The sequence below is a fragment of the Phoenix dactylifera genome, chromosome 1 (assembly GCF_051530095.1).
Source record: "Phoenix dactylifera cultivar Ajwa chromosome 1, Ajwa_hap1_PhDact_Kaust_v1.1, whole genome shotgun sequence".
Classification (NCBI taxonomy): Eukaryota; Viridiplantae; Streptophyta; class Magnoliopsida; order Arecales; family Arecaceae; genus Phoenix; species Phoenix dactylifera.
In genome coordinates, this window is record NC_143190.1 from 51722587 (window position 1) to 51745843 (window position 23257).

The 23257-nt window shown below is 52.7% G+C and overlaps 2 protein-coding genes across 2 annotated transcripts; one reads left to right on the forward strand and one right to left on the reverse strand.

The window, feature by feature from the left end:
* Positions 1-166: 166 nt before the first annotated feature.
* On the forward strand, positions 167-16104 carry LOC149768737 (uncharacterized). The gene is made up of 3 exons (XM_089926466.1): positions 167-1199; positions 1294-1520; positions 15694-16104. The coding sequence occupies exons 1-3, from the start codon at positions 533-535 to the stop codon at positions 16102-16104; spliced, it is 1305 nt and encodes a 434-aa protein (XP_089782592.1). The 5' UTR covers positions 167-532.
* Positions 16105-16714: 610 nt separating this feature from the next.
* On the reverse strand, positions 16715-20867 carry LOC103720249 (MLO-like protein 2). Its single transcript, XM_026809664.4, has 14 exons — positions 20537-20867; positions 20398-20455; positions 20137-20315; positions 19929-20045; positions 19448-19508; positions 19088-19176; positions 18922-18996; positions 18720-18808; positions 18579-18628; positions 18323-18363; positions 18072-18245; positions 17936-17971; positions 17733-17861; positions 16715-17654 (listed from the first exon to the last, which is right to left on the reverse strand). Exons 1-14 carry the CDS (start codon positions 20639-20641, stop codon positions 17313-17315), a joined length of 1545 nt encoding a protein of 514 aa, XP_026665465.3. The 5' UTR covers positions 20642-20867; the 3' UTR covers positions 16715-17312.
* Positions 20868-23257: the final 2390 nt, after the last annotated feature.

A 23257-nucleotide genomic window follows, 5' to 3' on the forward strand; every position in this document is an offset into this window, starting at 1 on the left:
CAGTAGCCCCCCACTTCCGAGCCTGGAACCAGAAGGGGAACAGGTGAAGGGAGTGATGTTTCGAGATTGCCGCCATCCTTCGGAGAGGCGCGCGCGCTTCAAGCTTCCCGCCTTCTTTATGGCGTATGGCGGTTGCTGCTGACCTGGCAACCTGAGGATTTCGGCGGACATCCTTCCTCAATGGTGTCGATTCGCCTTTGGGGTGCGAGCGACCCTTCGGCGGCCAGGCGTCTTCTGGCGTCATCGAGGTGTCACTTGCCCTTTCGCCTATTTAATCGGGGGCCCTCCCCCGTCCGTCTTCTTCTTTACGGACATTTTCGAGTTTCTCCTTTGCGCTACCATTGTTGCCGCCGAAACGTTCGCTTGCTTTTCCTTTGACGCTCTCGGAGCCGTTCTTCCTCCTCTTCAAGTGAGTTTCCCACTCTTCTACTTTGAGCTCTTCATACTTTTTCTTTTTGTACTAGTGCACCCCAGTCGTTCCGGCCTTTCCCTCCTTCTTGACCCCGTCCTGACCGTAGATTGGCCATTAGGGATGGGCGAAGTGGGAGCAGATAGCATCAAGTCAAAACTGGTCGCCGAGGACTTAGACGGATTTGTGGCTCGGTACCACCTTCCCGAGGCCTGCAATGTCACGCTCCCAGGGCCTGAGGAGAGGATGTCTCATCCTCCCCGAGGGAAGATCGCCATCAATGAGGGCATCCTCCAAGCCGGGTTCCGCTTTCCCCCTTCAGACCTAGTCTTACAGGTGCTCCGGGGTTTAGGAATGGCACCGACGCAACTGGTGCCGAACTCGTGGCGTGCTCTGACGGTCTTCCAGGTTCTCTGTCGCTTGCATGCGATTCCCGCCACCTTGAACGTTTTCTGGGAGCTCTACGGCCTGAGCGGCCACCCCCAGGACAAAGGGTGGTGGTGCTTCGCAGCGCGGCGAGGGTGCGGCCTTGTCAAGGAGGGTCCTACCTCCATTCACCACTGGAAGGAGCGCTTCTTTTTCGTTGATGCAGACCCCTCCTGGGAAATCAGGGCAATCTGGGGGACGCCGGTGAAGTCCCCAATTGGCCTGTCGAAGTTGTCGAGGGAGGAATCCGAGGGCGTCGCCGCCTTGAAGGGGTTGGTCGCCGAGGGCCAGCTTCCCCCGGTGGGCCGCCTCATTTCTGAGGATACCTTGGTGAACGTCGGTTTGAGCTCGGTCCCCACCGACCGTGAGTCCGCCATCGTTTCTTTAGCTCTTTTCTTCTCTTTCGTTCCTTCTTCCTTTCGGTTTCTCAGTCCCTGACCATCCCGTCCTTCTTGCAGAGGTCGACGACGTCATGCGGTCGGTGAAGTCGAAGGCTGTTGGTAGGGCGTCCCTGCTGGAAGCAGTCCGGAGGAGGAAACGAGCTCTTCCGAGCGGGGCCCCACCGGCGAAGAAGTCCCGTAAGGAGATACCTCCGATGCCGACCGACGAGTCCGGGCCCACCGGTCAGGGGGATGTCGTGGGCACCGACCGGCAGCTGACGCTGTACCAGCCCTCCGGTGGTAAGGTTGCCGCTACTCCGGAGGTGCCACCTGAGCCTGCTCAAGACGGACGGGTCGGACGTGATCGGTCCCCGACCCGGCCTTCGACTCGGTCGGCTCCTGATGACTCGAGGAGGGACGCGCCGAGGCCCCGGCCGAGCGGGACCCTATCAATTCCTGGGGCGACCCCCGCCCCGAGCGCGATCAGTCGGACTCTTCCCCAGGCGATGGATAAGGGTAAGGCTGCAGAACCACCATCCGGCTCCGGGGAGAAATCGGGGTCTGCCTTCACTACCGATGGCGCCCGAAATCTCATCGAAACAGTGTTGCTGGAGAAGGACCGTCGGCGGGTCCGGGAGTTGGATGTCTCTGACGTTGGGGCCGCCAGCTGCGTCTGTCTCATGTCGGTGAGTGTTCTTCTGGCCGTCTTTCACCATTTATTGGCTCTGTTGTTCTCCGCCTGACTCCCTTATTTTTCCTATTTCTTAGCTCGCCCAGTACATGATCCGTCTGGAGGAGTGCTACAAGGAACAGGCGGGGCTTTTGGCGAAGGCCGAGGACCGGCTGAAAGCAATGGAAGAGGGAGGCCGGGCTGCGGCAGGCAGGACGACCGGGGACCTCGAGGCGAGGCTCCGGGAGGCCGAAGAGCGGGCACTCGGCTTCGCCGCCCTGGAGGAGCAACTGTCAGAGGCTCGGGAGCAACTCAAAGCCGCCTCGGGCCTCGAAAGCAGGGTCAAGAAGGCGGAGGAACGGGCTGAAAAGCAGTCCCGGAAGATCGCGGACTATCGAGAGCGGTGGGAGAAGGCCCAGCGGTCTGCCGACAACGCCTGCGACCGAATCCGCTCTTTTGAAGCCAAACTAGGCGAACTGGAGTCGGCCCTGGAGAAGTCATGCACGGACGTCCAAGAGCTCCGTTCGCGCCTGAAGGAAGCCGAGGCCGCTCGGGTTGCTACCGAGGCGAAGCATAAAGAGGCTCAGGCTGATCTGCTGAGGGTCTCCTCTGAGGCCGAAGGCCGGATTGTGGCGAAGGTCTTGGAGGCCAAGGCTCAGATTATGGAGCGAGCTGAGGCGGAGCTGGCCGAGAAGAGGGCGGAAATCGGGCGTCAGGCGGTAGAGGCTTATCGCCAGTCCGCCGAGTTCGCCCATGATATGTCGGAGGCAGTGCGGACCTATCGCCAGTCTGACGAGTTTGTCCATGACGCGTCGGACGCGGGGGCCGAAGCCTTCACCTTGGGCTTCGAGGAGGGCCTGGCAAGGGTGTCGGCTAAGTATCCCGAAGTTGACCTGAGCGAGATCTCCCTCCTGGACTCCTCTCCGGCGCCATCGCCTGCTGGTTCTCCTGCTGCTTCCCTACCTCCCGCTGACGAGCCCGGCGTTCCCGACTCGGGAGTTCCTCCAAGCTGACCTCTTGTACCTTCCATTGTCTTTTTTATTTTTGTATGTCGGCGTTTTGCCCAATTGTATGGGCCTCGGCCCTGAAAATTAATGCACGTTGAATATTTCTTCATCTCGCCCTCGTCCTCTTTTTTTTTTTTTTTAGCTCTTGGTTGCTTCTTGCTGACTTTTGATTCCTGAAGTTCTTCCGGCGCTAGGCCAGGCATCCGAGGGTTAAACCTCAGGAAACTCTTCCGGCGCTAAGCCAGGCATCCGAGGGTTAGGCCTCAGGAAATTCTTCCGGCGCTAAGCCAGGCATCCGAGGGTTAGGCCTCAGGAAATTCTTCCGGCGCTAAGCCAGGCATCCGAGGGTTAGGCCTCAGGAAATTCTTCCGGCGCTAAGCCAGGCATCCGAGGGTTAGGCCTCAGGAAACTCTTCCGGCGCTGAGCCAGGCATCCGAGGGTTAGGCCTCAGGAAACTCTTCCGGCGCTAGGCCAGGCATCCGAGGGTTAGGCCTCAGGAAACTCTTCCGGCGCTAAGCCAGGCATCCGAGGGTTAGGCCTCAGGAAATTCTTCCGGCGCTAAGCCAGGCATCCGAGGGTTAGGCCTCAGGAAACTCTTCCGGCGCTGAGCCAGGCATCCGAGGGTTAGGCCTCAGGCAACTCTTCCGGCGCTAGGCCAGGCATCCGAGGGTTAGTCCTCAGGGAATTCTTCCGGCGCTAGGCCAGGCATCCGAGGGTTAGTCCTCAGGGAATTCTTCCGGCGCTAAGCCAGGCATCCGAGGGTTAGGCCTCAGGAAATTCTTCCGGCGCTGAGCCAGGCATCCGAGGGTTAGGCCTCAGGCAACTCTTCCGGCGCTAGGCCAGGCATCCGAGGGTTAGTCCTCAGGGAATTCTTCCGGCGCTAGGCCAGGCATCCGAGGGTTAGTCCTCAGGGAATTCTTCCGGCGCTAAGCCAGGCATCCGAGGGTTAGGCCTCAGGAAATTCTTCCGCTCGCTGGTCGACCAAGGCTGGCGCAAGCCGAAGCGACCGGTCGGGGCTTCCGGCTAGTCTGCTCCCGGGATGATCATCGGGTTAGCCAGGCATCCGAGGCCCGAGCCTCGGGAGATTCCACTCGTTGGTCGGCCTAGGCTGGCGCAAGCCGAGGCGACCGGTCGGGGCTTCCGGCTAGTCTGCTCCCGGGATGATCATCGGGTTAGCCAGGCATCTGAGGGTTGTCAAGCCTCAGGGAAATTCCGCTCGTTGGTCGGCCAAGGCTGGCGCAAGCCGAGGCGACCGGTCGGGGCTTCCGGCTAGTCTGCTCCCGGGATGATCATCGGGTTAGCCAGGCATCTGAGGGTTGTCAAGCCTCAGGGAAATTCCGCTCGTTGGTCGGCCAAGGCTGGCGCAAGCCGAGGCGACCGGTCGGGGCTTCCGGCTAGTCTGCTCCCGGGATGATCATCGGGTTAGCCAGGCATCTGAGGGTTGTCAAGCCTCAGGGAAATTCCGCTCGTTGGTCGGCCAAGGCTGGCGCAAGCCGAGGCGACCGGTCGGGGCTTCCGGCTAGTCTGCTCCCGGGATGATCATCGGGTTAGCCAGGCATCCGAGGCCCGAGCCTCGGGAGATTCCACTCGTTGGTCGGCCTAGGCTGGCGCAAGCCGAGGCGACCGGTCGGGGCTTCCGGCTAGTCTGCTCCCGGGATGATCATCGGGTTAGCCAGGCATCTGAGGGTTGTCAAGCCTCAGGGAAATTCCGCTCGTTGGTCGGCCAAGGCTGGCGCAAGCCGAGGCGACCGGTCGGGGCTTCCGGCTAGTCTGCTCCCGGGATGATCATCGGGTTAGCCAGGCATCTGAGGGTTGTCAAGCCTCAGGGAAATTCCACTCGTTGGTCGGCCTAGGCTGGCGCAAGCCGAGGCGACCGGTCGGGGCTTCCGGCTAGTCTGCTCCCGGGATGATCATCGGGTTAGCCAGGCATCTGAGGGTTGTCAAGCCTCAGGGAAATTCCGCTCGTTGGTCGGCCAAGGCTGGCGCAAGCCGAGGCGACCGGTCGGGGCTTCCGGCTAGTCTGCTCCCGGGATGATCATCGGGTTAGCCAGGCATCCGAGGGCCGAGCCTCGGGAGATTCCACTCGTTGGTCGGCCTAGGCTGGCGCAAGCCGAGGCGACCGGTCGGGGCTTCCGGCTAGTCTGCTCCCGGGATGATCATCGGGTTAGCCAGGCATCTGAGGGTTGTCAAGCCTCAGGGAAATTCCGCTCGTTGGTCGGCCAAGGCTGGCGCAAGCCGAGGCGACCGGTCGGGGCTTCCGGCTAGTCTGCTCCCGGGATGATCATCGGGTTAGCCAGGCATCTGAGGGTTGTCAAGCCTCAGGGAAATTCCGCTCGTTGGTCGGCCAAGGCTGGCGCAAGCCGAGGCGACCGGTCGGGGCTTCCGGCTAGTCTGCTCCCGGGATGATCATCGGGTTAGCCAGGCATCTGAGGGTTGTCAAGCCTCAGGGAAATTCCACTCGTTGGTCGGCCTAGGCTGGCGCAAGCCGAGGCGACCGGTCGGGGCTTCCGGCTAGTCTGCTCCCGGGATGATCATCGGGTTAGCCAGGCATCTGAGGGTTGTCAAGCCTCAGGGAAATTCCGCTCGTTGGTCGGCCAAGGCTGGCGCAAGCCGAGGCGACCGGTCGGGGCTTCCGGCTAGTCTGCTCCCGGGATGATCATCGGGTTAGCCAGGCATCCGAGGGCCGAGCCTCGGGAGATTCCACTCGTTGGTCGGCCTAGGCTGGCGCAAGCCGAGGCGACCGGTCGGGGCTTCCGGCTAGTCTGCTCCCGGGATGATCATCGGGTTAGCCAGGCATCCGAGGGCCGAGCCTCGGGAGATTCCACTCGTTGGTCGGCCTAGGCTGGCGCAAGCCGAGGCGACCGGTCGGGGCTTCCGGCTAGTCTGCTCCCGGGATGATCATCGGGTTAGCCAGGCATCTGAGGGTTGTCAAGCCTCAGGGAAATTCCGCTCGTTGGTCGGCCACTTGTCGCTCGCCGCCCATCGGGGTTTCTCTGTGCCCAGCCGCGACCGTGTTTCTCCTCTCCTCCAAGCGTTGCCTGGGGGGAACACGAGAAGGGTATTAAACGCTAATTAATGCGTTACCTGGGAAATCGGATCGCCAGTTGCTGCTGGTGAGGAGTGTTAGTTGAGCGGCCGCGATACGCGGGTTCTTCGAGGAGGATGCGGCCTGGGCGCGAGCAGAGACACGTGGACCTAGGGGTATACGTCACCCGGATCGTCCTGCACAAAGAATGCGATTTAAGGAGAATGACGCTTAGGAAATCGCGGGGAGATACGCCTCGGGAGCCGGAACGGCTCCGGATTCAGTGCGCCTGCATTTATTGGAGCCACCCGTATCGGAACTACCAGGGGGCCGCAGCTTGGCTATAAATACAGGTGCAGGTACGATGGAATTTGCTAAGCCAGAGCTGCAGGTTGCCATGGATCGCAGACCTCCTCCTTGGCATATGACTGAGAGACTCCTGTCGAAGGAAAGGGGAGGCGCTCCCCTTACAACTTCAGCCAACTAGCCGTTTCATCTGGGATCAACAAGGAGGGTCTCCCCGGCGGAACTCCGCTCTAGGCGTTTCATCCGGGATCACATCTCCCCTCCTTGAAGTTCAGCCTCCCGGTTGAGCTCTGCGCCGGACGCTCAATCCGGGACCGCGCCTCCATATACTCTTCCCCCTCGAATCCCTTCTCTTTCCTACCACTGGGGAAGATGGGAATATCCTTTGGAGGCGGCGTTCCCCTGGGGGCAGCGGGAGCTTCTTCTGCGGCGGCTCCTCCTCTTTTTGGTGAGGTGCTGGATGGCGCCTCCGGTTAGAAGCACCCACTTCTGGTGGGACTGCAGCCGCCCTGGGTTGAGGGTTTGGGTCCCCACCTCTTCTTTACTTTCTTTACTCCCTAATTCCCCTCTGGGAATTCCTTGTAATCACACGAGCACGCCACTGTAACCAGAAATTATTGAAATGAAAAGTATTGCACCTTTTTAAATTGTCTTTCTGGCCTTGTTGTTCTACTGGTAATACATCCGCAGGTTAGCGGAATTCCAGCCCCTTGGAACTTCTCGGCCATCTAGGGCTTCCAACTGGTAGGAGCCAGGTCGGTTTACCCAACGAACTTTATACGGGCCTTCCCAATTTGGCGCTAGCTTCCCACCTTCCGTAGGTTGAGATGCCTTAGCTCGCCTCAGCACCAGATCTCCAATTCTGAAAAGCTTCGGTCGGACTTTGGAGTTGTAATACCGGGCCACCCTCTGCTGATACATTGCCATCCGTACCTGAGCCATTTCCCTTGCCTCTTCCAAGAGATCCAAGTTCCCTCGGAGTTGCTCTGAATTGGCCTCGGATCGGTGCGCGGCCACCCGAGGCGAGGGGAGTCCGAGCTCCACGGGGGCAACGGCTTCCGTGCCATAGGTTAGGCTGAAAGGCGTCTCTCCAGTAGGACTCCGTTGTGTGGTCCGATACGCCCAAAGGACATTCTCGAGTTCCTCGACCCAAGCTTGCCCCGTCCGGCCGATCCGCGCTTTGATACCTTGGAGGATTGTCCGATTTGTGACCTCGGCCTCGCCGTTGGTTTGGGGATGCGACACGGATGTGAACCGATGCTCGATCCCGAATTCCTCGCAGAAGTCCCGGAAGTGCTTGTTATCAAACTGTCGACCGTTATCCGAGATGAGGACCCGAGGTACTCCAAATCGGACAATGATGTTCTTCTTCACGAACTTCCGGACTTGTGCCTCCGTGATGGTGGCCAGTGGCTCTGCCTCCACCCACTTGGTGAAGTAGTCGATGGCGACAATCAAAAATTTCCGCTGGGCCGAAGCGACGGGGAATGGTCCGAGGATATCCATTCCCCATTGTGCGAAGGGCCAGGGCGCGGTGATTGGCGCCAAGGGGATAGAGGGGACTCTCTGGACGTTGGCGTGGCGCTGGCAGGCGTCGCATTTCCGCACGTGGTCCTTCGAGTCCTCCATCAAGGTCGGCCAATAGTAGCCTTGCCTCATGATCTTATGCGCCAAGGACCTAGCCCCCAAGTGCGATCCGCAGATGCCTTCGTGGACTTCGCCGAGGGCGTAGGCCGCTTCCGCGGGGCGGAGGCACCTTAAGAGGGGGGCGGTAAACGAGGTCCGATACAGCCTCCCTTCATAAAGTACGTAGTGGGCGGACTTCTTTACAAGCCGCCGGGCTTGATCTTCGTCTTCAGGGAGGATTCCTTCGGCGAGGTAGGCGACGAGCGGGTCCATCCAAGACGGCTCCGGATCAATTGCCATCACCGCTCCAGCCCCGTCAATGCTCGGGGCATCCAGGGTCTCCAGGTAGATTGCCCTCGACAAGTTGTGCGCGTCTGCGTCCACTAGGCGGGACAACCTGTCGGCCCTGGCATTTTCGCTCCTCGGGACCTGCTGAATGTCAACACTGCCGAGGTCGGGAATGAGTGTTTGCACCTTCCGGACGTAGCTCTGCATGGTCGGGCTCCGCGCCTCGAACTCCCCTCGAACCTGCCCGACCACCAGCTGGGAGTCGGTGAAGACTTTCAGACGCCGGATGCCGAGCTCCTTGGCGAGTTTGAGTCCCGCGACTAGGGCCTCGTACTCCGCCTCATTGTTGGTCACTGGAAATCCGAACCTCAAGGCATACTCGGCTATCACTCCATCGGGATTGGTGAGGACCAGCCCAGCCCCTCCACCTTCAGGGTTCGACGATCCGTCAATGTGGAGCGTCCAGATCGGGAGATCGAGGCTGGGTGTCTCCGGCGGCTTAGGTTCCGCCTCCTGCACAGTGCACTCAGCGAGAAAGTCCGCGAGTACCTGGGCCTTGATGGCTGGTCGGGGCTGGTAGCGGATGTCGAACTCACCAAGTTCTACTGCCCACTTCACCAGCCGTCCCGCATTCTCTGGATTGCTGAGAATCTGCCGCAGTGGTTGATCGGTCAAAAGGGTGACAGAATGAGCCTGGAAATAGGGGCGAAGCCTCCTGGTCGCAGTCAGCAGCGCGAAGGCGATCTTCTCAGCCTTCGTGTACCGCGTCTCGGCATCCCGGAGGACTCGGCTGATGTAGTATACAGGCTTCTGAAGTCTTGCCTCTTCCCGAACCAGTACTGCGCTGACTGCGGTTGGGGAGACCGCCAGGTAAAGGTAGAGCATCTCCCCCTCTTGCGGCTTGGACAGCAGGGGAGGAGACGCCATGTACTCCTTGAGCTGGTCGAACGCCGCATGGCATTCGGCCGTCCAGAGGAAGTCTTTTGGGCGCTTCAACACCTTGAAGAATGGTTGGCAGCGTTCGGCCGACTTTGCCACAAATCGTCCGAGCGCGGCGACCCTTCCAGCGAGCTCCTGAACCTCCTTCACTTTGGTCGGAGGGGACATATCTTGGATGGCTTTGATCTTGTCCGGGTTGGCCTCGATCCCGCGCTGGTTGACAATGAAACCGAGGAACCTCCCGGCCGAAGCACCAAAAGCGCACTTCGCTGGGTTTAGCTTCATGCGAAACTTTCGCAAGGTGGTGAAAGTCTCCTCCAGATCTGCAATGTGCTGGTCTGCATGGCGGCTTTTTACCAGCATATCGTCCACGTACACCTCCATATTCCGGCCGATCTGCTCCTTGAAGATTTTATTGACGAGGCGCTGGTAAGTGGCGCCAGCGTTCTTCAGACCGAAGGGCATTACCTTGTAACAGTACAGCCCCCGGTCTGTTATGAAGGCAGTTTTCTCCTCGTCCTGTGGAGTCATCATTATTTGGTTGTAGCCGGAGAAGGCGTCCATAAAAGACAGTAGCTGATATCCGGAAGTCGCGTCGACCAGTTGGTCTATCCGTGGAAGCGGAAAGCTATCCTTGGGGCACGCCTTGTTCAGGTCGGTGTAGTCGACGCACATCCTCCACTTCCCGCTCGCCTTCCGGACAAGTACGACGTTTGCCAGCCACTCGGGGTAGCTCACCTCTCTTATGAAACCTGCCTCCAAGAGTTTGTCTACCTCCTGGTCGACCACCCGGATCCGATCCGGGGCACAGTGTCTCTTCTTTTGCTTTACTGGTCGGTGGGTCGGGTCGACGTTGAGGGCGTGAGAAACGACCTCCGGGTCGATCCCAGGTACATCGGCCGCCGACCAGGCAAACACATCTGCATTGGCTCGGAGGAATTCCACTAACCGGAGCCGAGCTTCCAAGTCGAGGTTGGCACCGACCCGGACCGTGCGGTCCGGGCGGCCTTCTTCGAGGGGAACTTCGATTACGCCCTCGGCCGGCTCCCCGTGCCGCAAGGCCACTTCGTCTCTGGCGTCAAGTGACTCGACGCTTAGGGCCTCCATGGGCTTCTTCCCTTTGAGAGTTGCTAGGAAACACTGCCGTGCGGTCGGCTGGTCACCTCGGACCTCTCCAATCCCGGCCGCTGTGGGGAACCGCATGAGCAAATGGTAGGTAGAAACCACCGCGCGAAGGGCGTTCAGTCCGGGTCGTCCGAGGATAGCGTTGTAGGCCGAGGGGACACGGACGACCAAGAACCCGAGCCGCACCGTGGCTTCTGCGGGTGCAATGCCCGCAGTCACAGGCAGCTCGATGACACCTTCGGCCGAGATAGCGTCTCCAGTGAATCCTATGAGGGGGGTGGATGTTTTGTGCAACAATTGTCGGGAAAAGCCCATCTTTTGGAAGGCCTCGTAATACAAAATATCAGCTGAGCTTCCACTATCCACAAGAACACGCCTTACATCATAGTCCGCCATAGTGAGAGAGATCACCATGGCGTCATCGTGGGGAGTCTGAACCCCCTTTATATCTTCATCACAAAAAGTGATTACATTTCCGACCCGCTGCCTCTTCGCGACGGCCACTCCTGATACTTCCGCCGAGCCCCCTGCGTTCCTCACGGGCCGAGAGCAGCCCCCAGTGATGGTGTGGATCACTCCCGCAACGGGTCGATTCTGCTCCCGAGGCTCCTGAGGGGCCGGGTTGGCTGGACGCGGGTCTGCGGGGGGACGTCGGTCGTTTACATATCGACCGAGACGTCCTCGGCGAATGAGAGCCTCGATCTCGTCCCGAAGCTGGAAGCAGTCTTCGGTATCGTGGCCGTGGTCTCGGTGGTACTCACAGTACGCCCGAGAAGGCTTCCTCCCAGGGATCTTCTTCATCTGCCTCGGGACCGGGAGGTCCTCCCGCCCCTTGACCTCCATGAGGATCTGGGCCCGGGGGGCCAGGAGTGGGGTGTACCGGTTGAAGCGTCGGTGCGGAGAACGAGGGCGTGTGGCGCCGTGGTTCCTTGCTGGTGACGGGCTTCTGCGCCGGCGTTGAGGCGTCGGGCTCCTCCTCTGGGGTGCCTCTTTTCGCCTTTTCTTCCCGGGCTTTAGAGGGGCTTCGGCGGCCTCCTTGTTCCGGTGGGAGGCTGCCTCCTCGGCGTCTGCATACTGGTTTGCCCGAGACAACAGCTCCGGGAAGCTCCGCGGCAGACGTTTGTCCAGGGAGAAGGTGAGTCTGCCCTTCCGGAAGCCTCGCTTCAGGGCTGAGAGAGCCACCTCCTGGCTCAAATTCCGGACCTCCAGTGTTGCCTTGTTGAAGCGGGTGAGATAATCCCGCAGGCTCTCTCCCTCGTTCTGCCGGACATCGAAGAGGGAGTCGGAGACCAGTCTTCGCCGGCTACTGACGGCGAAATGGCTGATGAAGAGACGGGTGAACTGGTGGAAGGACTGGATGGAATTAGCCTCCAGGCCGGCGAACCACGCCCTTGCCGGGCCGCGGAGGGTCGCCGGGAAGGCCTTGCAGAGGAGAGGATCCGATGCTCCATGGAGGAGCATAAGAGTCCTGAAACTCTCCACGTGGTCCCGTGGGTCCGCCGCCCCGTCGTAGGGTTCGATCGCCGGCATTTTGAACCCCGGCGGGTTTAGGGTTCGCAGGATCCTTGAGGCAAGCGCCGGCTGGGAGGAGATTTCCAAGTCGGCGAAGGGATCTTTGGAGTGGCCCTTCAGGACCTGGAGCTGTCTGTGGAGATCGTCCACCCGTCGGTCCAGGGAGCGCGACCGGTGGGTGGGAGACAAGGAGCGGCGCGAGGGGGACCGAATGGAGTGCGGGCCCCTCGAGGACTGGGGTGTCTGAGAACGCGCCCGGGTCCGCCTCTCGTACCCCGCGCAGCTCCGATGAGAAGGTCCTGGCAGAATGGACCGCACTCGAGAATCCTCCCCGCGCCGGCGCTCCTCTCCATGGGAGAGGAAGGAGCGCGGGTTGTGAGGAAGAGGCGAGTGCTCGGGGAGCAGCGGCTCCTGAGCCCGCTGCGGCACCCGAGAGATTACACCCTGCAGATTCTGCACTGCCTCCGCGAGGGTGCGAACCTGCTGGGCTAGCTGGTCGAACTGAGCAGGTTCGACCGTCTGAATGGGAGGAGAAGCGGTGGAATGCTGCTGAGAGTGTGTTGGGGACGCAGCAGCCTCCCGGCCAGAGGCGCGAGAGGCTCCGCGACCGGAAGCATTGGAAGCTCCGCGACCACCTCGCCGTGCCATTACGATCGTTCTGAGATTAGGCCCTTCCTCTAGCGCCAACTGTTGCTGGTGGTCCAAACCGAGAACGATTGACACGACGGTGTGAACGGGGTTCCGCCTGAGTTGTCTTGGTTGGTGCTGGTTGCGCTCCACCTTCCGCCAAGGAACCTGCAAACAAGCCTTGCACCACCACCAGGGTGGTGATGGCCCTCCGACGGTCAAGTCAGAGGAGATTGGAGGAGGAGAGATGATAATCACAAGTGGGAGAGAGTGCTCTGGGAGGTATTGCTTACCCCCCCCCCTTCTCCCCCCAGCCGCATATATGCCTGGCTGGGAGGTCTCTCAGGGGGGTTTGTCGTCGTGGGGCACGATAGAATGGCCACTGACATGGCCGTTACGGGGCGTCGTGGAGCAGCGCCGGGTACGGTCATGGCAGGGCGTAGTGGAGCTCCGCTTTGTACGGTCGATACAGGAGATCGTGGGCAGCATCGGGTACAGCCGTTGCAGGGAGTAGTGGAGCAGGAGGCCGCGGCGTGCCTCTGGAGAATAGCCTGTCGTTATCAAAAGATCTCCGATTCGGGGTCGGAATGCTGGATCATAGGGCAGCCGACCCGGGGTCGGGCTGCGGAGCCGAGGAGGTCCGACTCGGGGTCGGAGTGCTGGATCATAGGGCAGCCGACCCGGGGTCGGGCTGCGGAGCCGAGGAGGTCCGACTCGGGGTCGGAGTGCTGGATCATAGGGCAGCCGACCCGGGGTCGGGCTGCGGAGCCGAGGAGGTCCGACTCGGGGTCGGAGTGCTGGATCATAGGGCAGCCGACCCGGGGTCGGGCTGCGGAGCCGAGGAGGTCCGACTCGGGGTCGGAGTGCTGGATCATAGGGCAGCTGTAGCTTTCCTGGATACGCGTGCCGATCACGTGGGGCATGGCGGCTCAATTCCCCCATAACAAAACTCTTTTAAGTTAAAAAGAGTTCCCAACACAGGGCTTCTGCACAAAAGTATAAAATTCAATTATTAGGGGATTAATGATCAATTTTCAAATCAGAGAGAGAGAGAAAGAGAGACCGACCCACAGAAGACCCAGTTTACTTAGGTTACATCAACAATGTGGAGTGGAGTTTGATGGTAGGAGCATAATTACATGTTTACGTGTTCTTGAAAAGTATATCTCCATGTAAATTTCGACAAGCAACTGTGCTTGTCATAGATCATCACATTCCCAACATGCTTCTTAAAAAGCAGTTGTTGTATCTTCGGATTAAATTTCTCGTGGTTGTAGCTTCACCGCTTTAGAGAAATATATCGGTGAGGTGGAAAAAAACTATGTGAACAACCATGACATCAAAAGCCAAAGCTCTTGCTTACCTGCGTTGACCTGGTTTAGAGCCCTATTGAGCACTGATACAAGAACCAACTCTTCGGTCATAATTGATCGACGTAATCATTTCAGAAGACCGTTGAGCACCAAAACGTTAGCAAATGCACAAACTCACCGCAGTAAGGTGATGGAAGGCATGTTCTATGAGCAGAGCTATGAAGATCAAGCCTGCGGTCACCATGGCAAGAGCCCACGACGGAACTGACTCTAGGGAATCTGCCATGGCTGATGGATATCGAAATGATGGTGCAATTATAAAGTCTGGACTTGGTTAGTTGTTTCTTCCAGACCGCTAGGATAGCCGATTTAATTTCTTCATTAATATCTGAATAGATGGCTCTATTCATTGCACATGGGCAGAGGTGCAGGAGGATGACATTTATCTTAGCTTTCTTGAGCCCTCCAATTCTTCTTCAACATCAAGGGAAAGTGGTATACTTGTTGTTGAAAAAAAGAATTAGAGAAAAGAGTTGTATTTCTACCTTTCTATTACAATGTACAGGGGCAGTCTTTATATAGAACTAGGAGGCTGATAAAGTTTGGTAAGGCCGTCTAAGTTTAACACAATCAATCACAAATCAATCAAGATGAAATTTGGTAAGGCCAACTAAGTTTGGCACAATTAATCACAAGTTAATCAACCTCCTAATCAATTATATGATTTTAACATTCCCCTCAAACTCAAGGTGGAAAAGTAGACACTAACTTGAGTTTGGAAATAAGAGATCGCAAGACGCCAGGAGGATGAGCTTTGGTGAATACATCCGCAGCGAAGATAGATTTCAGAGAGAAGGCAACCAAAGCTCAACGATGCTCGTAAACGAAAGTACTATAGCAGAAGAGCAAGAGACGTCGAGCTGGATGAAGGAGCTGGGGACAACAAATAAAGTCGGAGATTGAGGACTAGGGCGGTGCTATGTAGATGTATGCCTCTATGATCGAGAGCAGGACCGTGCCTGCCAAGTTTACTAGTCAAGCTTCAGATGGTACGATTTGACGTGTCATTGCTGGAGTTTGGAGCGAGATCGCGCCTGCCAAATTTATCCGTCAAATCTCTGACGGTACGGTTTGACGTGTCATTGCTGAAGTTTGGAGCGAGATCGCACCTGCCAAATTTATTTGTCAAATCTCTGACGGTACGGTTTGACGTGTCATTGCTGAAGTTTGGATAGAGATCGCGCCTGCCAAATTTACTCGTCAAATTTCTGACGGTACGGTTTGACGCGCCTCTGCTGGGGTTTGGAGCGAGATCACGCCTGCCAAATTTACCCGCCAAGATTCTGACGGTACGGTTTGACGTGCCGCTGTTGAGGTTTGGAACGAGATCGCGTCTGCCAAATTTATCCGCCAAGCTTCTGACGGTATAACGCGCCGCTGCTGGAGTTTGGAGCGAGGTCGCGCCTGCCAAATTTATCCGTCAAATTTCTGACGGTACGATTTGACGTGCCGCTGCTGGGGTTTGGAATGAGAGGGTCACCAACACGGAGGAACAAAAACACCGAAAGCGGATGCTCAGGGAGCTTAACTCCCTCAATAGGAGTACTAGAATAGAATTTGCTTCAAACTTCATTGACTCCTCGCGCATTATTGTCTCATGAAGCAAAGGATCAAATGGATTGCCAAAGTTTCCACCGTTTCAACACCCATTGAGTTCAAGATCTCCACAAAAATTGTTTATAGATGCTCTGATAACTGTTGTTTATTTTTCTTCTCCTACTTATACCTTCTTCGATCTGTGGTTACCCACGTGTGAGTATATCACTCCAGTACCAGCAGACCAGAAGCACTTCCATCGAGCGCATCTAAATGAGGATATTCGGTCTTCATATTTAATCAATGCCCACGCATTTCAAATCTGGACCACCCGTTGAAAATAAAGCTTTCGTTCCATCTGTGCTGGTGACTTTTAGTCCTTTCAAAATTGTCTAAAACAGGCAATAAGCTCTCTATAATTTGTCCCTGTGCATTTGTCATCAGAGAGAGACTTTCTCTCTCTGTCCTTTTTCTGAAGTTGTCAAAGTCCGCACTGATCCTAAGAATGCGGGCCCGTTCTGTGGACAACTATTCAGACAAAGAAGCAGCTTTGGTTGCAAGAGAATTCTTCTCCGCCGTGGGGAGCGCGCTGGTGGTTACAGCGGTTCGGCCAACGGCGGACCAGTGCTCGTAGATGGACCGATCTTGCCGATGTTGATGAAGGAACCCGGGTTGAATCCATACCAGCCGAACCAGAGGAGGAAGGTGCCGAGGATGACGAGGGAGGTGGAGTGGCCATGGACGGCGAGCGGCGGAGGATGCAGCGATGTAGACACATGGGAGGGGTTTCTTCTTCGTCGGATCGATAGGGACGTTGGACACGGGCAGGTCCTCGTGGTATCAAGATCTCGATGAGAAAAAAAGACTTTGAAAGCCGCCGAGGCCGAAGCCCTGGCTACGCCCCAAATAAGGCAGGTGAAACAGAAGATCTACGAGCGATAACAACCATAGAGAAAGCAGAACAGAGGACACGGAAAGTTATGTGATCGGTGACTTTAATAACATGTTGAAAAATAGAATTAACACCTGTATTAGATGTCTTGAAGGCTGAGTGGGTTGAGCCAGACTAGATGCTTCCATGCTTTGCGAAACTATATGCGGTCTAGTTGCACTGGATGATGGAAAACCTGGTTTTTGCTTTGAATATGGATGATTTCTCATCATGTCACCTCATGCCACCTTCATTAAAATTGGTCATGTGCTCATGATCCGCTTTTGCTCTCTCTTTTCATGGCTTTGTTCTTGCATCATTCTTATGATCTTTTTTATTTTTTTATAGAAGAGTCAAGGTTTCTGTGTTGGTTGGTTGAGAAGCATCCGTGGCGAAAGGGTCAACGCTGAAAATTCACATGGGAATATTAAACCAGACAAAATGGTGTCAGATTGCCACTGTTCATCGATCGTGAAAGAAAGGTATACATCAGTACTTCCATCATCATAGCATCATCAAGAAAAAGAAGAGAGCTTTTTCTTTTTTTTGGCTTGAAGGGTGGAAAAATCCACCCAAATTTATTAAGAGACGTTAAAGTTATATGACATAATTTCAATATGGTAGTTTTGTCTTTTTCTGTACCACTTGTAACGCTATGAAATGAATATTGTAATCATTCATGCTACTTTCAGAGTTGGTGCTTTCAGTTCAGAGTGCTTTTAGTATCAAATCTCTCCAACAACTTAAAAAATGATCTCTTCATGCTCCTTTCGGTTTATTTTGATAAAATCCCGAGTCGATAGATTCATTGGTTGGCTGTCTTGGTTCAAGTCCCTGAAATGTTGATCCAGGGACTGCATGTATTCTTTCCTAGCAGATGTTTGAGCGGTTGATGCATCAATCAGATGGATTTGCAAAGACTGCTTCCCTTCTTATGTATAAGCAGTAAGGTATAAGTCCACAACTGATAAGTTACAAGCCAATTGAGTCAAGGTCTAATATATTCTTTATGTACAAAGGAATATTTCAGATATGATGCTAAGGTTAACCAATATGTCTAATCAACTAAATTGTGAAATTTAGAGGATCACCGAGCTCAAGAAGCTCTTTAACAACAAAAACACCCTCCCAACTAATTCTCTCTCTCATTCAACCACTGAAAAGAGATCTCACCATCATAAGCTACCCTATTGCTGGTACCAGGTATGATCTCTTCTTCCACTATCTCCCCCACAAGCCCTGTGCCCCTTTGTCTGCTAACAAACTCAAGGAAGCTAGCTTCATGCGCATCAGCTTCTAATGGTGAGGGCACCGTAGGGGAGGCATTGTCAATACTGTGAGAGCTTGATCGAGCAGTCGGATTAGGCGATCCAGATGCTTGGGGTGCCAAATTTTGGCTTGCAATCTTGTGCCAGTTCTTCAGACCCCTAACGACGCGTTCGGTGAACACTGCTTTGCGCATCAACGTACCCATCTAATCCAAACATAACCAGGTTAACACATTTCTTGAATGATTTGCATTAACATTTCATGTGCAGAAACAGAAATTTACCTGTGAGACTAATGCATATAGAGGCAGGGCTACATAACCACATAAGAATTGAACTAGTATCCCGATGATTATGGTTAGGACGATGTCGACATTCTCTCTGTGAAAGCAAGATCTCCATCCAAACTTGTACTGTTTAATCGAAGAAGTTAGGTACGTTAAAGCTTTCAACAAAATGTTAGGAGGATGAAGACACCGGCCCTTACCCATGTCCATGCAAAGAACGCCAGCTGAAAGGAATTCTGCGAAGGCTCAATAAACTCTTTTTGTAAGCATCGCAACCAGAAGATCACCATCAGTAAAAGATGGAATGGCTCGACAAGATTGTGAACGAGGACTAACTTGAAATAGGATGAAATGGATGAGATGGAGAACCAACTGAGGGCGGCCAAACCAGAAGAGATCGTTTTTGGGCTTCACCAGCAAGGATCCTACCACAACAGCAGACTGTTCACTGCTTTCCAGACACATTATAGTGATGATATCTTCCAGCTTTGTTCCCACGGCCAGAAGTACCTGCATCGGGAGTGGAAAGGAATGCTATCTTTCTTTTCACAAGGGCTTCTTATCAGAGAAGAGAGCCGGTTACTTACCACTAGGGGAATAAAGGGCAGCCAAAAATAGTTATAGAAACCTGTTTACCAAAAATTATATATACAGATGTACATATAAAAAAAAAAGAGCAGTGAGAATTTGAAAGGTGAGCTTCGTAACAGCAATCATTAAATCATTTTGAGACCATCCTGTATGCCATCAAGATGGTTTGACACCATGAATAGAAGCATTCCTCAAAAAAATTGGTGCACTTGATAGAACCATTCTTGAGAGAGAGAGAGAGAGAGAGATTACTCCGAGCATTAAAGAAGATGAAAAGAAATGCAAATGTCCAGACCCAAACACTGCAAATAGAATGGCAGGGCTTATTAGCTTGCTACGTATGGAAGATTGGAACCAACCATGGCAGAAATACATTATGGATAGGAATATTACCTCGTTCCCACCACCATGACAATGTCCTCATCCAATGCTCTCTTAAGAAACTTGTGAAAATTAAACTTGCTCTTTTTAGAAAAATGGGCCTGATGAACGAGACACAATACAATCTAACATCAAAAAAACAAGACACAATACAACAATACAAGGAACTATGAAAAAGTTGGCATATTTATTTAGATTAGAATGCAAGGGTTACAGCCATAAATCCACGACGGAGTGCAAAATAGTCGGCTTTGCTGACTGATCCCATAAACTGCCGGAGGAAGCAGACCTGCAAATTAACACAACAACTCGGTTAATCTCTAGAGCATGCAGTTTGTAGCCTATGTCTTGGCAGGAAGAAGAAGAAGAAGAAATCTCACAGGCCAACGAAGCAATCTGTGATTGCTCCAAAATCTCAAATGCCGCCTTCCAAAGCTTGTTTGGCGCCTGAGCTTAAATCTTCGTGAATCTAATTAAGCAGTTTTATCGAGCCACAGCAGGAAAGAATGAGACTAGAAATAACAACAAATTAGAAGGTCTCTCATTGTGCAATATTGAAGGATGGAGAGAAGAAGAGAGGCACAAGCTGACTTCGTGCAGTAAAGTGATCATAATCAATTGGTTGTCACTATAGCTAGTAACAGTATGAAATTGGGATCAACGTCAATAATTTAGAGGCAGTAGTCTTTTTTTTTTAAAGTGAATCATATAGAGGAAGTCCAGAACGTAAACTTAATTACCATAAGAAACTTGATACTCGAGGCTTCGTGTTTCTTCTTCCCAAGACTCCCATTTCTTCATCTGAACAATTGGCAACAGCAAAAGCTTTCTATTAGACGTTTGAAATGTGAAACAGCGCGCGGAAGCTTCTCCTTTCACATGTTCCACTGTTGACCGTACATCTGTTTTCCGAACTGGGGACTTTGTTTGTCGACATTGCCGTGGCCTTTTGGTTTTGAGAGAGACATGGGACTTAATTTTCTTCAGAAATCAATGGAACCACGAGAAAAGCAAGCAGTTAAGATCCAATGAGCATTTGCCAAACTGGGTACTGTTGCCGGCCAATGCCGGCATCCTTCATTCATTTTCCCAAATATCTAATCTTGGTAGTTCTCACATCATTTCTCTAATATCATTAATAGTATCTCCCCTTCCACCATAATTCTCTTAAAAGAAAAACAGAAAAAAAAAAAGAGCACCAGACTCGGTTGATGGACTCACCTTGGCCGATCCCAAGGCCATGGTCAGTAGGCAAGAGAGTACATGAGAGAGGGCTAAGGAAAAGATCAACGTCTGGAGCTCATTGATGCCTCCACTAGAGACCAGAGATACCTTCCCCTAGCCAACCAACATCACAACCTTAGCACTTCCCTGCCAAACTCTAGCAGTACTTTCCATTATTCCGTAAGATTTTTCCCATCCGTCTTACCTCCTCTTGGCACGGGGATCCCTCCAAGGCCGAGGCCGAGTTCGTAGCTGCGGCATTGCTCGAAGGGGCATCCTTACATGGAAGGAATGTGTCTCCTAGGCTCGTTGGTATGCAAATCTTCGAGATCGGTTGTTGTGCAACAGTCAGCAGCAAAGATACAAAGCCTAACTGCATCAGCTCTAAAACCGACAAGCCTATCAAGAACCAAGCAAAAGGAAATAGGCAAAGAAGAACGATGAATCAACAATATCTCCTCTCTACCTGATTCTATCCGGGAAAGAGCTTGGATTAATGACTTCCTCCTCCTCTTTTTGAGACACTGGTTAGGCATCCGTCATCATTAAATGGAGCAAAAAAGCAGTGATCAAATGAAATGAATGTATTCAGTCGGATGTCATACCTTAGCTAGATGATGGAAGCCATGTTCTACAAGGATGCCGACGCTGATCAGTGCTAAGCAAACGGTCGCGACGGCCCATGTAGAGGTGAATTCGAGCGACGCCATGATTGAAATTAAGCAAAGAAATGTGTCACTAGGAAAAAAAAAAAAGATGGAATTAGTTGGGAGATGATGAAACTCGAGTAGAAAGAAAAGGAACCATACATGGGAGGCTTGATATGGTTTAGTTTGCTTACGAATATATAGAGCTAGAAACAAAGAAAAAGAAAAAGAATATATAGAGCAAGGAGGAGGAAAAGTGTTCCTCAATTCAAACCCGCTGCCGTTGCATGATATTAGATGTCGTCACCTCGTAGAGAAATTAGACCTCCCTCCCTACGGCGAGAGTTTCTACGGTCGCACGGAAAGCGGAAGGACGTAACGAAGCGAACCTTCTCGTCAACCACGTGAACCAGGCTTGGCCTGTGCCTACAACTGTGGGCCCATGACCAACACTTTACAGCTAAATTAATTTTTTTTAACAAAAGGATGGAGACTTCCGCTAATGGAAATCGGAGGGGCCATAAAACGATTAAACAATATATAGAAAAAATTTTTAAAAATATGAAATAAAAAATTAAAAGTTTAAAAATAACTATATATCTGGATATGAGTAATTCTGAAAAGTCCATTGAGTAAAAATTCCTGTGGGTGCTTGAGTTGAATCATCAAATCTTTGATTGGATCGTTCATTTGAAATTGAACAATCTAATGATCGATTCAATTAGAGATCTTAGAAACGAAAAAGTCTTAATTAAATTGGACCACCGCTTTTTAGAATGGTTTCGTGCTTGATATGAACTTGTTCTATTAATAGAAGTAGGGGCCATAGAAAGTCAACAGTGCACAAAGGTCAACCTCTTAGCTCTCTGTACCCCTGTGAACGATACGTTACATATAGGGATTCATACGTGTCCTCTTGTTCCTTCTACCACTGCCCTTTCAAGCGAAGTTCCACAGGTTTTCAAGTGAAAAAATTCAACAGTGTAGATTTTGGACCAAAGAGGATCTGATCTTGGTTTTGATTATAAGCGAGCAGCTTATGTCCTCATGCATTGCATCACTGTTCGTGGGAAAGGGAGAACGAATGAATTAAGAAGAGAAGAGAGAACTAATCCGCACCTCTGGTTACTCTATGGGGATCGTACGTACCTTACATCCAACTTCTTCTTCTTTTTTTCTTTTTCGTTGATAGAGAAGCTCATGGGTCATGAGCTGCACCATAATGGATGGCTCTCTCCTAAATTTCTTTAACCCTCCAAATACTGGTAAAAACGAGATTCATCCCAAGCCACTTGCTGCAACCTCCAAGAACTTTACAAGTTGGCATCTTCTACATCCAACTTCGTTAAGCAAATTAAGAACTACGACATATCAATCCACAAATCTCATGCCTAAGAAACTACGGGCTACGTACGGCAGGGGTTAAGGGTAATGTTCTCAGGTGGCAGGACCCCGGAAGTCCAAGAATTCAGGTGGGCATCGATGAAGTCGTTCCTCATAATATCACTGCCCTCAAAAGAATAATGCCACTTACAGCTCCCTAAAACTATGGTTGAGCTTGATCACCACGGAGAAGCAGCACTAAAGGTTCAAAATATCTCTCCGTAGATACTATGGGAAGTCTATCACCAAGTCATCGAGGGAACGAAGAGGATACTGCTCTGATTGGAAGATGGCACCGCTTGGGGAAGTCCCTCTCGAAATTGATGTGCCCACTTGACCATATTTTGCCGTGAAGTGGAGGTCACTCTTGTCGCCTTGTAGGTAGACCCAGCCCGCTACAAGGCTGTGTGAAACCCCCGACTTTTCATGATGAAACCAACACATCAGGGCAGCGTAAGAGTTCGGAAAGGGTGGTGGAAGAGGAGCCCCAAAGGTCATCGACGCCTCCCAGAACTTGGCCTGATAGTTGGAGGTAGAAATCACTTTCTTCCAACAGTTGATGTGCTCGGAAGGTGGGAAAATCGGTGGCAGAGCAAAATTGAGGGGGCCTCTTTCCAAAGTTCAACTACTTCCACCCCTTCTTAAGTCAGCCAAGTCGGTCGTTTCATGCTTTAGCTGAAGTCGGCAGAAAAGGTTGGCTAGCTGTAGCTGGCTTCATGCAAAAATTATATTCCTGCATTGTGTGCACGAAAGGAGCGCGCCTGTCGCTGAGACGAACGCATGATGAATGAAATCTACTAATGCATCTCGATGATTAGTAGTATGCATGGCCACATGGTGCATACAGTATAGAGTATAACTGTATAATTTTTCAATTTCATGAGGGGGCCTGCAAGAATATACGTTCTCTGCTAGCTATGGATCCGCTCAAACTCACAATGAGACAGATGCATTAGTATTACATACAGCTCCTGAAGAGTGCAGCTTCTAATGCAAACCTAGGATTTATCTTGTTTTGATAGAAAGCAATATATATATTATCTAATATTTACAAAAAATTTGCTTATCATTATCTAAAAAAAAAGGTATTCATTTAAAAAAGATTAATATATTTATGGCTACCAAACATTTATATTTATATTCATTTGATTCACATCTAGAAAGAAATGCATCTCTTTCTGATCGGTGATAAAGATTCGTCAACAACAAGGTGTGGTCAAGTTTGTTTATTTGACACTCTCAATCTTAGAGAGTTAGGACTCCATTTGGCATACAAGTATATATAGTATACTTAAA

Coding starts and splice junctions, on each gene's coding strand:
- LOC149768737 (XM_089926466.1), top strand. CDS start 533: ATGGGCGAAGTGGGAGCAGATAGCATCAAGTCAAAACTGGTCGCCGAG. Junction 1,200..1,293: donor GAGCTCGGTCCCCACCGACC/GTGAGTCCGCCA, acceptor TCCTTCTTGCAG/AGGTCGACGACGTCATGCGG. Junction 1,521..15,693: donor ACCAGCCCTCCGGTGGTAAG/GTTGCCGCTACT, acceptor ATTTGTCATCAG/AGAGAGACTTTCTCTCTCTG.
- LOC103720249 (XM_026809664.4), bottom strand. CDS start 20,641: ATGGCGTCGCTCGAATTCACCTCTACATGGGCCGTCGCGACCGTTTGC. Junction 19,177..19,447: donor CGAGTATCAAGTTTCTTATG/GTAATTAAGTTT, acceptor CTGCTTAATTAG/ATTCACGAAGATTTAAGCTC. Junction 18,364..18,578: donor CATCTTCTTTAATGCTCGGA/GTAATCTCTCTC, acceptor TTTGGTAAACAG/GTTTCTATAACTATTTTTGG.